Source organism: Aphelocoma coerulescens, chromosome 4, assembly GCF_041296385.1.
Source record: "Aphelocoma coerulescens isolate FSJ_1873_10779 chromosome 4, UR_Acoe_1.0, whole genome shotgun sequence".
NCBI classification, from domain to species: Eukaryota; Metazoa; Chordata; class Aves; order Passeriformes; family Corvidae; genus Aphelocoma; species Aphelocoma coerulescens.
Genome location: NC_091017.1, coordinates 7105479 through 7119434, shown reverse-complemented (window position 1 = coordinate 7119434; position 13956 = coordinate 7105479). Strand labels below are relative to the sequence as shown.

Sequence of the window (13956 nt, the reverse complement as noted above, 5' to 3'; positions counted from 1 at the left end):
GCCACCTGGGCGCGCGTGCAGGGGGGAGGCGCGGGGGGGAGGGGGGCGGTGCGCGCGCACGCGCGCTGGGGGCCGCGGCGCCTCTCGCGCGAGCGGCGCGAGCGCGCCGTTGGGCTCGGCGCGGGGCGGGCCCGCGTCCCGATTCGCCGGCGGGGCGCGAGCCGGGCGGGGGCGGGGCCGGCGCGGGCCGGCAGCCAATGGGGAGCGGGAGGGGCGGGGGCGGGGGCGTGTCCGGCGCCGGGCGTGTCCCGGGCGGGCGCGCGCTGTCCGGGCAGCGATGGCGGACGATGGGCAGGGGCGGCTCCGGACTGAGGGCGGCCGGGCGGGCGGCGCGGTCGTGGCGGCCGGCGAGATGCTGCTGAGCGTGGGGCTGCTGGCGCTGGCGCTGCTGGCGGCCTACCGGCTGTACCTGCGCTGGGGAGCGCGGAACGGGCCGGGGGGCGCGGCCCGGCAGGGCGAGGCCGCCGCGCTGCCGCGCATGAAGCGTCGGGATTTCTCCCTGGAGCAGCTGCGCGAGTTCGACGGCGCTCGCAACCCTCGCATCCTCCTGGCTGTCAACGGCAAAGTCTTCGACGTGACCAAAGGCAGCAAGTTCTACGGGCCCGGTGAGACGGCGGGGGGGATGGGGGAGTCCTGGCCTGGGACCCGCCGGCGGTGTTACACTGGTGATGCTCAGCGGGTCTGGGTTGTCCTCAGGCAGCCGTCATTTTCCCAGATGCCTTGATTTGGATGTGCCATGGTTAATTCTATTTTTTTTTTTTTTTCCTTCTGTCTCTTCTAGTAGGTTTCCCAAGTGCAGCTGAGCAGTGCTTTCTTCGTTGTAGCGCTTACGGCTCAGGAGAGGAAACCAAACAGCTGGTTATTTATTTAGCTGTAAATGCCATATTGAGTATGACTTTTAGTCGGGATAGAGACAGGCAAGGAGAGCTCTGGGACTAGTATGTTGCTGCTGTTGGGAAGAGTGGAAATCAAGCCAATCTCGTAAATAGACAGACCACTCCTCTGCGGAGAGGAAACGTGTATTTCAAAGGTTCAGAAAAGTAAGCTTCAAAGAAATGTTCTGGTTCTGTATTCAGCTTGTACACTGTGAAACTGCAGCATATTTTCTCATGATAAACAGCATTCTTAATAATGAGGTGGGTAAACTTACTGTGTTCACAACTGATGCCAAAGGAAATGAGGGTTATGACTGCTGATAATTTTCTTCTTTAAACAATGGTGGTTTGAAAAACTTGATCTAATCAAACTATGCAGGAGTTTTCATAGTAGGCATGGCAATCTTCCTTGTGAGAGGGGTGGAGGGGAGAGAGGATACCTCCCACTCCCCTAGGAAATAGTTCAAATTAAGTAATCATTTATTATTATTTAATAATTCGGGTTACAAAAAGAAAAATACAGAGCCGTCATGTTACAAGCCTTTGGTTCTTGGTGGGGAAGGGACAAGCAGTTCTGTGGTTGAACTGGGTTAGAGTTTTGTAACTACTTCACCCTCAAAGTTTGTGATGCCAGTTGCAGAAATTGAAACTGCTGTAATTGAATCGAAGAGCTTTTTTCGCTGGCTACTGTAGAAGTTCACAGTGGAATCTGAAGTACCTTGCCATGCTTTATATTGTTTATTAACCAGTAAAGCTGAGAAAATGTAGCCTGGTGAGCTGCAGCTTTCATGACACTTAATCAGGCTAGTTCTTTTGTTTCTCTTATTTAGGGGTTTTTAAAGTGAGACCTGTGTGCTGACATAAAATGCAGGTAATACATACGCTGCATGAAACTTAAAACACCAGTAAGCTGACAGAGTGCTCCGTGAAATAATACTGAACCCTGATCTAAACCTTCACTTTCTCCCTTTTGTGTATCAAACTTCAGTCAGATGTTAGGTTCTCCTCTCTAGATACCATCAGTGGTTCACACTGTCAACCTCTGGAAGCCTGTTATTATGAGGAAGCTAAAACTTAATGATCTAGGACATCAGTCTGCTTTTTGATAACTGGTAGCAGCTGTTTCCTCAAAAGCAGTGCTTCTAGCTTTTCGTGAAGAGGGACAAAGGCTTTTTTATTTTTTTGTCCCTGTAGTGAAAGATTGCCTTTTTCTAACAGAAGTGACATCATTTTCGTCTGTCAGATCTGTAACTTGGGGTGTTGCATGTAAAGCTCAACCAGTGCATCATCAGCTGTGTGTTCTCTGTCAAACGTGCTGATTTTTGAATTGTCCTGACATGGTTTCCCTCTTTGGAGACATATTAGGGATTTTTTTCTTGCAACTGTTTTGTGGCTGAAAAGAAAAATACTAATAAATAGTTTGCAGGCCTAAAAGACCTGAGGAGAGTTCAGGTGGAAGAGTCTCCTACAGCTGGTTGAGATCTTTTCAGAAAGGCTTCAGCCAGAGTAGCCAGATGTCCACAGCAGTTCTCATGGCAATTTCATGTCTCATAGCTGGAGTGTGGCAAGGGAAGTCCAAAGCGTGCCAGCAAAGCATGGCCAAATTTTAACAGAAGAAACAGCTGAGAACATTGGCTTTGCTGATATTTCAGTTTCTGACTGTGGGCACTTAGTAGTTTGTTGAGGTACTGATGTGAAGAAAGAGTGCTTCAGCTTTGAAGGCAGTGGAAAGCAGTGGCTGAGGGCTCACTGTCGGTCTTCAGCAAGTCTGGAGTGCTGGGTTAATGCTGAATAACCTGGCTGTCTCAGGTGGCTTCTCATGTCTTGATAGTAAGGTCTGTATTTTCTCCTTCAGTGTAGTTTGGATGCCAAGATGTTCCTTATTTTTCTACTTATAGCAGAAAGTTTAAAATGCACAAAAGAGTCATCTAGTCCAGATTTTTGTCCAACAATGGAGATTCCATTAAAGTTTCCACCAAACTTCTGATTTTATTCAGTTGTCCTGGTTTTAAGTTTCTGTCCAGTGAATCCTGTTACACTTTGGTCCATTCCATTGAAGAGCCCTTGACGTCCATACAGTTAAGGTATTTTTAAATAATGGTAGACTGTTGAAGCCATCCTTTCAAACAGCCATGAACTGAAAACTTCATTTTCTCTAACGTTGAATCCAAATGTTTCCCAATTTGTTTTTGTTTTTCTCATGTTGTCTTCTTTAAGCCTTCCACAGTTTATGTTAGTCTTTGGTATGTCTTTATGTATTTCAGCTAAGAGCAAGGAAGGGTTACACTGTACGTATAACAGCCTGTGCTTCCAAAAACCACTTTGCTTACATTGAGCTCTTAATTTAAAACTTTACTTGCCAAGTTCTTTTCCAAAATGCTGCTCTGTCCTGCAAATACACCATTTGTTTCAAGACTTCACTTAGGTGTATTAAAAGCCACTTCTGCTTGTGCCCAGATGAGTAAGTGACCTAGAATGCTTTGACTGATTATTAAATCTAATTAATTGCCTTTCCCTTTATCATCCACAAACTCCAGAAGACATAAAGTAAACAATTAGTGGTTCACTGTTAAAAATATCACATAAACCAGACTGTCAGAGAACCTCTATTAGGACGATTTCCCATCTGTAATTGCATCTCATGACTTAGGGTCTAGTCATTAATACCTTTTGTGTGTGCTGTGTTGGTTTTATATCTTACAGTGAGAGACAGCTTTTTACTTTTCATTTGTTGTTGCATTGAACTTTGTGCTTGTTTGCATCAAGATTTCAGGTTGTAAACTTGTCAGTAGAAGAGCGTTGTAAGAGTTAAAGTACTTTATGTCAGCAAATCATAATATTTAGCATTTAAATTTGCATGCCAAGGTAATGCTTTAAACAGGTTTTGATTAACTTAGCAAATACTTTGTGCATTTATGAAAAATATGCATCTTTGAGCATGACAAAGCAAGATAATGTGCAACCCTGAGTATGCAACTGTTTGCGTCACTTCTTGGTTCTTAATGTTTCATGATCTTAAAAGAATCAATTTCCTGACTTTCCTTCACTGCAGTATGTTGTCACTGTCAACTCATTTCTCATCCCACTCATCTTTCACGATGTCATGAAGATTCCTGATTTTCCAAGTTTGCCAAGAAGAATAGATTAGATAGTAGTAGTTCCTTCCACAAAAAATATTCCATCATAGTTCATTTTCTGTGAAGGGAAAACAGCCTTTATTTCATTGTAGTAAACAGCATCATTTTTTCTGATAATTTGTATAAAAATAATCTGATGGTGTTAGACTTCCTTCGAACCTGAGTGCTGTAAATTTCACTGTGTCTCTGTTGACCACATGGCAATGGTGCTTTTCCCTCCTTTCCAAGGGTATGGTTAGAGTGAAATGTTGCAGGAGGGACACTACATCTGTTGTATGTGGAGAATACTGTTAAGGGTGGCCTTATCTTAACGCAACAGGCTGAGGGGTTACAGATAAGTACAGAGAATAAGACTGGGGGAAAGAAATGCCTTCTGTAAAGTGCATGAGGTCTTAGTGGTTCTGATGTTTGTCAGCTCTTTGGTTGTCTGAGTAGTAGAGGTGTCTCTCACCTTGGGATTCAGCTTTTCAGAGAAATAGCATTTCTGGATAAAGAAGAGGAGTTCCAGCCAGAAGCAGTAAAACTAAAAGGTGTATGCAGGCATACTGGTGAGAGGTTGTTTCCCTCCTGCTCAAAGGGAGTAGTGCCTTTGCTGCCAGGATGGAGGTTGTTCTGAGCCTCCAGGCCATGTTCATGGAGAGCAGTAAAGTGGTTTTGTGCAGGAAGATCAGCACTCTGTCTCCTCTGCTTCTGCTCTGTGTGTCTGTCAGTTCTCTCTTTCTTGTTTTTTAAATTTCTTTTTCCCTTTTTCACGAGCTCAATATATTCCTTAAAACTTGAACAACTGTGTGTTTGATAAGAGGTCTGTGTAAATTCCTAGTTCCTATTTAAACCAATGATGTTCCAGTCACAGAATTGATTAGGCTGCAAAAACCCTCTGAGATCATTGAGTCACCTGACATTTGGGGCCTGATCAAGCAGGTGCACTTAAAGCAGGATATATTAAATGTGATAGGGACATCACTGTTAGTGATATGTAGATGTTAAATCCGGTACACAGCAGCATTGCTCTCACTGAACCAAAAAACCTGGCCAGCTTGTCTTGTTAGGAAATAAACTAGTGGTCAGAGCATTTCTCACTAAACCAAGATGTGGAATCTTGGTCCCTCTCAAGAAGGCAACTATCTTCCAGAAAGCTCCTGACTGCTGGACTACATGCTCTCTTAGCAATGCTTGTTGTCTGCCCCTTCAGTTGAAATTGGGTCATTGATTCTTGCACTTTTTTTTTTCAGAGTTAAAAAGCAAGTAAGCAGAAGAGAGAGTGAGACTCTCTGGCCTTGTGCCTGAGGAGTAAGGTTTAGACCCCTGTTTCTAGGCAGTTCCCATCTTAGCACATAGATTTCACATCTGTAGAGTTCCCATTTTAGCATGTGGATTGGTCTCCTACTTTCCATGCAAGTTGTAACTTAAAATTGACCCACATCTTTCCTTTCATGTAAATCTGGAGCAGTAAAGTTAAAATTATGTCACCTTGAATTCCCAGTGATAAATGTTGTCAGAAGCCTTTTGCTTTCAAGCTACATCTCCAAATGGCTTAGTCTAACTTTCAGCTTTTTCATTCTCTCGTGAAAAAAAACTGAATAAGCAACAAACTGAATAAGCACGTGTCAGGATTCAGATAGAAAATTTGAAACAGCCAGTGAAATTTTCACTTCAATTTGGAGTGGAAGAAGCAGGCAAAGTCATAGAATAATGCAGTTGTTAATAATCCTGTAGCCTGTCTCCCTTTGCTCTAGTTCACATTAAAGGGGAGATTAGTCCTTATTCTTGTATGCTGATTAACAAATGTTATCCATGAGTATCTGAGCTTCAGCCAAAACTGGGGTTTATTTACAGTAGCTGTATGGATCCCACAGATGCATATTTGGTGATTGCTTTGAAGTGCTTTATGACTACTTGAAGAAACCAAAGCTGCTGGTTTAAAACTGAATCTTGTTGTTAACCTGTGTGGCTTCTTTAGAGAAATCACATGGACCTTGTGAAAAAGAATACTTAGCTTACCTATCACTTCATTAGCTATAAAGTCCACATGTGGCTATCTGTGGTGTATTCCCCGTGCTGCCCCTTGGAGTGATCCAAAGTTCAGTGTACAACATTCACCTTTGTTGCTGGTGTTGGAGTAATAGTCTGGGATGTTCCACAAAGCTGCTACTGAACTGAAATGGTCAGAGAGTCAGGATATACTCTGAAGTTGGATACCAGCATAGGTTTTGCTGGGGGAGCTATTGGCCAAACTGGCTGAAAATTGAAATGTGTGCTGTTCCAAGATGCAGTTTAGCCTGTTTTGGAGGAAGTGATTAGAAGTAGTGCTTCCACATACAAACTTCATGGTTCAAAATTTTTAATACAGTGCTTTAGGTTGAATAGATTTTTCCTTGTTTGCAAAGAGAAATTACATCTTCATTAGCGAACCAAAACAGCACTATGAGATGCAGAAATCTTAAGTGCATTTTTGTTGTCTGAAGAGACTTTGACTTCACCAATTCTCAAGCTACCCAGTTTATTGTGAATAAAGACAAGTGTCAGGCTGGAACAGGATGTCAAATTCATCAAGGCTGCTAGATTCTTAACTGGATTCTGAAGGGAAGTGAAGCTCTGCAGGTGGTGGGTAGCGACGTTTTGCATGTGTTGTAGCTTAGAGAAGGGTGTACTTTATACAAGGTGGAGTTGTAAGATCGATGAGGACTTTATACAGGGGAAATATGGTGCTTGAACATGGAGGTATAGATGTGGAGATAGGCAGGCAAATACATGGGCTTGATAACTGGTCTCAGGGCTAAAATAAACAGAGGCTCTGAAACAGAGTGCTTTAATACGTGAAAGCCATGATGGGAGGAAAAGCATTCTTAAAGGAACGGTTTTCCTTTATGGAAGACTTGTACCTCCATATAACCAAGTAATGTGTAGCAGGTGTGTTTTAATTGGTTTTGACACTTCCCTGACTCTTGTTGTTGAGGTATGCCAAATTGGTTTGGGAGGAGAATTTTTTAAAGGCATATTTGACTGTGAAATAGCTAATGTGGGGATATAGAAAAAAAACCCACTGAAATTTTGTGATACGGTCTCAGAAACTTGCTTTGGTTTACATACCTGTGCTACAAGCTGCTCTTCCTGCCCTCTCTTCAGCATGTCTGTCATGTCATGCTGCAATCAATTATTTACAGCAGGAGCCAGGCTTAAATAGGTGGGCAGACAAAAGGAAAGGAAAGAAGGACTGTGGGTAGGGCTTGCATCAGACCGTGAAAGAACTCTGTGGGAGTGTGTCTAGGATTGCACTGATGTCTCTACCTCAGAGTCATGTTCCTGAAGGATATTTTTCCCTGGGGTTTTATGTGCTAGCACCTTCCTGGACACTTCTCCAAGTGCAATGAAATCTGATATGCAAAATACCTTTTTAAGACTGTTGCACCAGTATTTGATATAAAAGTGAGTAATAGACTAGGGTTTAGAGCAGAACCTCAGAACTGTATGTTTTGTATTCATATAAAATACTGTACTTAAACTTTGTGTAGAAGCACCTGAATGGAAGCTTTAAATCTTGAAGTAGATTGCTCATACTGGGATCTCTGAACTTCTGCTTAGCAGCTCAGGTGAAGCCAAGCTTACACCATTTATTAATAGTCACAATTTAATATTTACCTTTTAGTAGAGGATTAAAGAATAGGATGCATTTCTAAGTTACATTTGCAGAGCTGGAATTTAAAATGCTGTCTACTGAGTCCAAAGGTTGGATTTTACAAGTTAGCATTCCATTGAGTGCTTGGACCTGGCTTGATGATTCCTCTTTGACTTCTGAATACTTCTGCAGTAAACATTCTGGAATGTTAACATTCAAATTCAATTTTAGAAAATAAAAGAGGTATTGGTGTAATAGCATCTGAGATTACAAGATACTTGCAGAAAATTTGCATCCATTAATCCTAATGCAAGCTGATGAATTCTAAAATCTTTCATGCTTTCAATTAAGTGTATTACTGAGATATAAGAATGTTCAGTGCTTGATACAGATAAATATAATTCTCTTTTTAATATAAATAATTGGAATCAAGCTGGTGGACCAAGAGGTGGCATCTCAGCAGGTGCTGTGAAACTGCATTAACCACTAAATGCAGGGTAGAAGGGAAGGGGAGCAGGGTGCTACTCTGATTAGCCAGACTTTGGAAAACACCTTGTGCAAACAGTAGGATTTATGGACGTATTTGCTTGAAACACTTCAGAGAAAGGAAAAACCAGGAAAAGCATACTGTTGGTGGGGTCACTAATTAACAATTTATAATTGCTTTAAGGATTTACTAATGTGGTGTTTGTAAGACCTGTTTATAGGTCCCCTGTTCTTCAATCAGAACATCAAAAACAAGATCCCTTGAATGATTGCTGTTTTGCTTGCAGCAGGACTTTTTGTTTGAAGAAACTCTGTGTTGTGTTGCAGATGATGGTCATTGCTGCCTCTTAGGCTGTTCTGTGGAAGTGACTGAGCACGCAGAGTGCGTTGGTGTAGGATTGATTTCAGTCTCTAAATCTTGCTTTTCAAATTAATACCTAATTCAGGATGCATAGGAAAGATACCCCTCTAGACTTTGTTTCTCTGAAGTACTGTACCTGTAGTCCCTGATCCCTGAGGTAGTTCTTGTGAATGCTGTTCCTGGAGCTAAATACCTGAAAGGATGAGCACAGAGATGCTGTTCATCATTATGGTCAGAGTGGTACAGTGCCAATTTCCAGCTGATAGTTCATTCTCTAATATCTACTTCTTGTGAAACTGTGCTTTGAAATCAGTTGGTTTATTTCCAGAGAGACAAGGGAATTGTCTTTGGCACACAGGACAACCTTCTGTTCTCAGGTTTGGCTGTAAGCAGCTTACAGTGCCAAGCACTCCGGGGTGGAGAGACGACATCAGTTCTGGTGAGGACGTAGTTTCTTCTAATCCACGTGGTACTCGGGCTCCCCGCTTCAGGAGTTCTTCCTGCTGCATTCAGCCTCTGTCTCAGCCCTGGAGTCAATGCCTGGCAAGAGCAGATAGGTGTGGTGGCTGGAGTGAGTGGCCTGGGAGGAACCAGCCTTTCGGAATGACTCCTCTTGGCTCGTCCTGGTGCAGAAGAGGTCTGAGGTGCTCCAGCAGGCAATAGAGGGGGTGAAGGACAGTGTGTTGCCACTTGCTTGTGTTCATTCTTGCCCATGAGTGCTGCCTTGTCTTCAGGCTGACGGCCACTGTTGAGAGGTAAGCCAGAGAAGGGTTCTGGCCTGGTCATCACCAAGTAGGGAGCACTGTGTAGCAAGCCTTGGGTATCTCTGTGGTGCTAGGCTGCTGCAGTTAGTGCAGAAAATTTTAAAGTGGTTTTTTTTTCTCTTGTATTGGTTTGGTTTTTTTTAATTGATCTGAATTTAAGGTATTTGGTTTTAGGTCAAGAAAATCTAAAATAACGATATGCTTAAAGTTCTTTCAGTTAATTAAAATTTGGGAAATCCAAATTATCCTGCAAATTGTTGGTTTGCAAATCATCCATTTGTCTTGGTAGTAATGTTTATTTCACAGTCATTGCTCAAAATTTTATTGGGATATTTGTGCTGCTTTGGACTGGTCAAAAAGTACAAAGGAAGCAGGTGCTTTATACTCCTAATGTGACAAATTTGTGCTGTTTTCAAGAGCATTACAGGCTAAGGGTGTGGGGAATCTGCTGCCCAAAATAAGTGAGATGATATCCCCAGAAGTAAGAAATGTCACAAAAGATGTAGAAAGCTCTTGCAATTCTGTCAGTGAAGTGAAATCACTAATTAGCCCTCCTACGTTCTATTTATTTATAATAATGGATTTCTAATTAAGATGTCTATGCAGTTTGCTTCTGTTTATAGCTGACTTGTAAATATTCGATGTGTTGCTTAATAGAAGTATATTTCTTTTGAATTCCAGCCTCTGGTCCCTTTGGAATTTGCATCAACTGGCTTGCATCAACTGACAGGGATTTTTCCAGATATCCCTTCAAAGCTATTTTCCTGGTTCTGCTTCTCTCAGCAGACTTTATCTCCTAGTGATATTAAAGATTGAATTGCAGTGCTGTTGAATGTCAAACAGCCATGGCATTGAAACTGCTGCTGTTCCCATCACTGCAGAAATTTAATATATGGCTTTGGCAGACTACGTTAAGGAACTGAGATTTGGTCACCATAAACAAAGAGGTGAAGGTATCAATTTTGTCTTTTTGTTTTCAGAGGGTCCATATGGAATATTTGCTGGCAGAGATGCCTCCAGGGGACTAGCAACTTTCTGTCTAGATAAAGATGCACTCAGAGATGAATATGATGACCTATCGGACTTAAATGCTGTACAGATGGAAAGTGTAAGAGAATGGGAAATGCAATTTAAAGGTAAATTCTCAAATTATCAGCTTAAGGAAATGCTTTTAATAAGAATGACTGATTTGGGCTTGGGGAAGCTTTTAAAGAGGTGTTGAGAGTAATATTATCACAGAATATGCTGAGTCAGAAGGGTCCCCCAAGGATCATAGATTTCAACTCTTAGCCCTGCACAGGACCATCCCCAAGAATCCCACCCTGTGCCTGAGAGCATTGTCCAAACACTTCTTGAACTCTGTCAGGCTTGTGCTGTGACCCTGGGGAGCCTGTGCCAGTGCCCAACCACCCTCTGGGTGAAGAATACTTCTCTTACACCCAACCTAAACCCCCCCTGACAAAACTTGAGGGTTATGTCACTGGTCACCACAGAGAAGTGTCTGCCCCTCCTTGTCCCCTTGTGAGGAAGTTGTAGAGTGCAGCGATGTCCCCCCTAATGTGGGTGCAATGTAACTTTGTTAAGAAAAGACCAGGGATTTCAAGCCTTTCTTCCACAGAGGGGCTTTCATTATATTTTACTACAGCTTTTTTAACCTTTTAATTTTATACAAGAAAACTGTTCTCTTTGCTCTTCAGTACAGAATTTCACTCTTAAATCTCATCAGCTTAGCTGGTGGAACTCCTCCTCGAGGTTGTTGGCTGTGGATGCCATGAAATTATCAGTAGGACTAAGAGTTGTTTTAAGATAAAATGTTGAATGAGTTTGTCTTGAAATAAATATGGAAGTATGCTTCTGGAGGGAGGGGGAATCATTTTTCACACTAATTGAACTCAAAACGGGCTGAAGAATTGAAGAGCAGCAGTTTTTAGCCCTTGGGTGATAAATCTTGCCTGATCAGCTAGAGGAGAATGGAAACAAAGTACTCACAGTTACAGAAAGTAATGGTAGAAAGATTGGCCTCCTAAAGCAAGCTTGCTGCTAAATTACCATCAATTTCAGTGATTGAGATTTAGAACTGTAGTGTGTAGGAGAAAAAGTGAATTTGCAGTAGTATGGGCTAGCAAGCAAATGCAGCTGTATTTAATTGTAATGGAATCATAAATCTCTTTCAGAAAAATATGACTACGTAGGTAGACTCCTAAAACCAGGGGAAGAACCATCAGAATATACAGATGAGGAAGATACCAAGGATCACACTAAACAGGAATGAACTTTGTAAACAACCAAAGTCAGGGGCCTTCGGAACTGCAACCTCTTACTCCCCATCACAGAATGTCCTGCATCTTTGGGTACAGTTCATCTGCTGCGGAAAAACATTCAACAGGTTTTGTACAAGGAAAATAATATACTCACAAATGAAGATTTGAATACTAGACATTCTTTGTGCTGCCAAATTTTTTGTTGCAGTTTATTTGTAATGTCTGGTTAGGCTTCGTTAGTGAAGAGGGGCCAGGGATTTAAAGGCAAACATGCTATTCCTTTTTATCAGTAAGCTGAAGCCTTCAACAACTAGTGTATCTTACAAGCTCTCTAAAAGACGTGAGTCTTCAAGCTCAGAGGAAGGTTTGAATCTTGTTTTGTGTGTGTCTTCTCCTTCAGCATTAAAGAAAGATTTACTCATCCACATCAGCATCAGTAGGTTAGGCTACTGAAGCCGGTGTTAAAAATGTGAATTTCCAATTTTGTTTTGTATGTGGGCGTTAGTAGCCCGGCAGAATACTTCAGTTCTCTAAGAGAAGTCCGTGTAGATTAGGATGGGGATAAAATTCATCCTTTTCTCAAAAGGATTGGGTAAAAAAGTTTCTTCTGCAACAACGATTATCTGAAGCCTGCCTCTCCCCCTTTTTCCCATCCTCTAAATCAAATCAAATATTAATTGTGCCTTATTTCGCTTACATAGACTTGAATTGTTTTAAGGGACAGCCCCCAAATTGCAGTTTCATAGTCACTACAAGCAGCAGTGAGACTGAATTGGAATGTTCTGTTGACTGGAAAACCTTGATGTCATTCTGTGTATAGAATGTAAAAGAGGAGTACTCAGTGTTACTGCCATATGTTAATACTACATATACTTAAATTAGCATTGTGATGGCCAAATGCATACTCCCATGCTTCTTTTTAATGAATTACAAACACACAAAAAAGTCTCCCTTCCTCCTCTTCCAGAAGCTGCCTAACTTTTGGGAGCATAGCCTTCACACCCCCGTAGAGTGAAGGGGCGTTGGCGCGCGTGTGTCTGTGTGTGTGTCTGTCTGAATGCAAGACTTGGGAGGGATTGTTTCTGCAGATATTGTAAATACGAGTACCATTTTAATAAAGCATGTACAATACCACATGTGCTGTCAGACTGTGTGTAGAAGCTGTTAAGCAGAGCTGGAATATGATGCAATAAAAAGGGGAAGAAGTCTTGGCTAGATGAAGCAGCTGCCGCTATTAATACTGCTCCTCGTACTGGTGGAGTTATTCTCCCTTTCAAGTCCCAGCTGTTGAGGAATCTTGAAGATTTACTCAGGTAAGCTGTATTTAAGAGACTAAACTTATGCCAGTGAATTTATGGGGGGGGGAAAAAGGGGGGAACTGAGTGTATAGAGTATAAGGAAAATGTCTCATGGCATTAACAGGACAAGAACAGCAGTGTTGTGGCTTATGTTTGTACCTCTGGTTGCAGATTTCACCTGTGATAAGTCTACAGTAACAATTTTTATATATATATACATTCTTTTGAACTGTAAACTCTGAAATTCCAGGGATGACTACTTTTTTTATTCCTATTTGACTGAAAGAAATTCATATTGATGTAAATGAAATGAATAAACAAAAACTCCTCTGTGGAATTGTGTGTACCTGACATGTCCTAGAAGGCAGGTTGAATTCTCTTTCTTGCATATCCATCCTTGGAATAGAATCATTTTAGCATGGAAGAAGTAACAGAAATGGGGCTGTTTCTCCATAGAAGTTATGTTTACAGGCTCCTGTACAGGCTGGATGCTCCTGGGAGGTGTGAATTCAGTTTCTGCTTGATTCACGTCCTTATAAGCTGAGCAGTGGTGCAGTGTCCAGGCCAGGATTGAGTGTCTGCTAATCATCTAACTCTGCTGAAATGCTGGGCATGCTGCTGTAACTAACCACAGAAATATGTGGTTTAGATGGAACAGTGGGAACTAAGGACAAATAAAAGCTTCCTTGCATAAGACGGGGGCTGGGAGTAATTAAACACCAGTTCTATATCTGGATCCTTCACTAGGGAATTTTTTTCTTTTAAGTAAGTCTCGCTATAAAAGGTTTTACACTACATTTACAGTATGCCTTTCACTTTTAGCTGTTGCACAGCTGTTGCAACTCATCATGGCACCCAGCTTGTCTAGCTGTGGAACAAGAAAAGGCAGCTTGCCCAACTCACCCTTAGGACAATTGGATAGGTTGTTTTTCCCCAGGCTTCCGTGTGAAAATACATGTATGTGTTATAGCTTCTACTATACAGCGTCATAGCTGGAGGTTCTTGACACTTGCTGTGAGTTTCTCTGCTCTTCAGTCAGTGCAGCTATTGGTATTGCTACATCTGGCACAGCTGTAGCATTTGCTGTTCCTCATGCTTGTATCTGCTTGATGGACTAACTTCCCACTGGAGAAAGAAAGGTGACTTTTGAAGGAAGAG

General features: G+C 42.1%; 1 protein-coding gene across 1 annotated transcript; it reads left to right on the top strand.

The window, feature by feature from the left end:
* Window positions 1-244: 244 nt before the first annotated feature.
* On the top strand, window positions 245-12634 carry PGRMC2 (progesterone receptor membrane component 2). The gene is made up of 3 exons (XM_069012660.1): window positions 245-605; window positions 10220-10375; window positions 11414-12634. The coding sequence occupies exons 1-3, from the start codon at window positions 278-280 to the stop codon at window positions 11509-11511; spliced, it is 582 nt and encodes a 193-aa protein (XP_068868761.1). The 5' UTR covers window positions 245-277; the 3' UTR covers window positions 11512-12634.
* Window positions 12635-13956: the final 1322 nt, after the last annotated feature.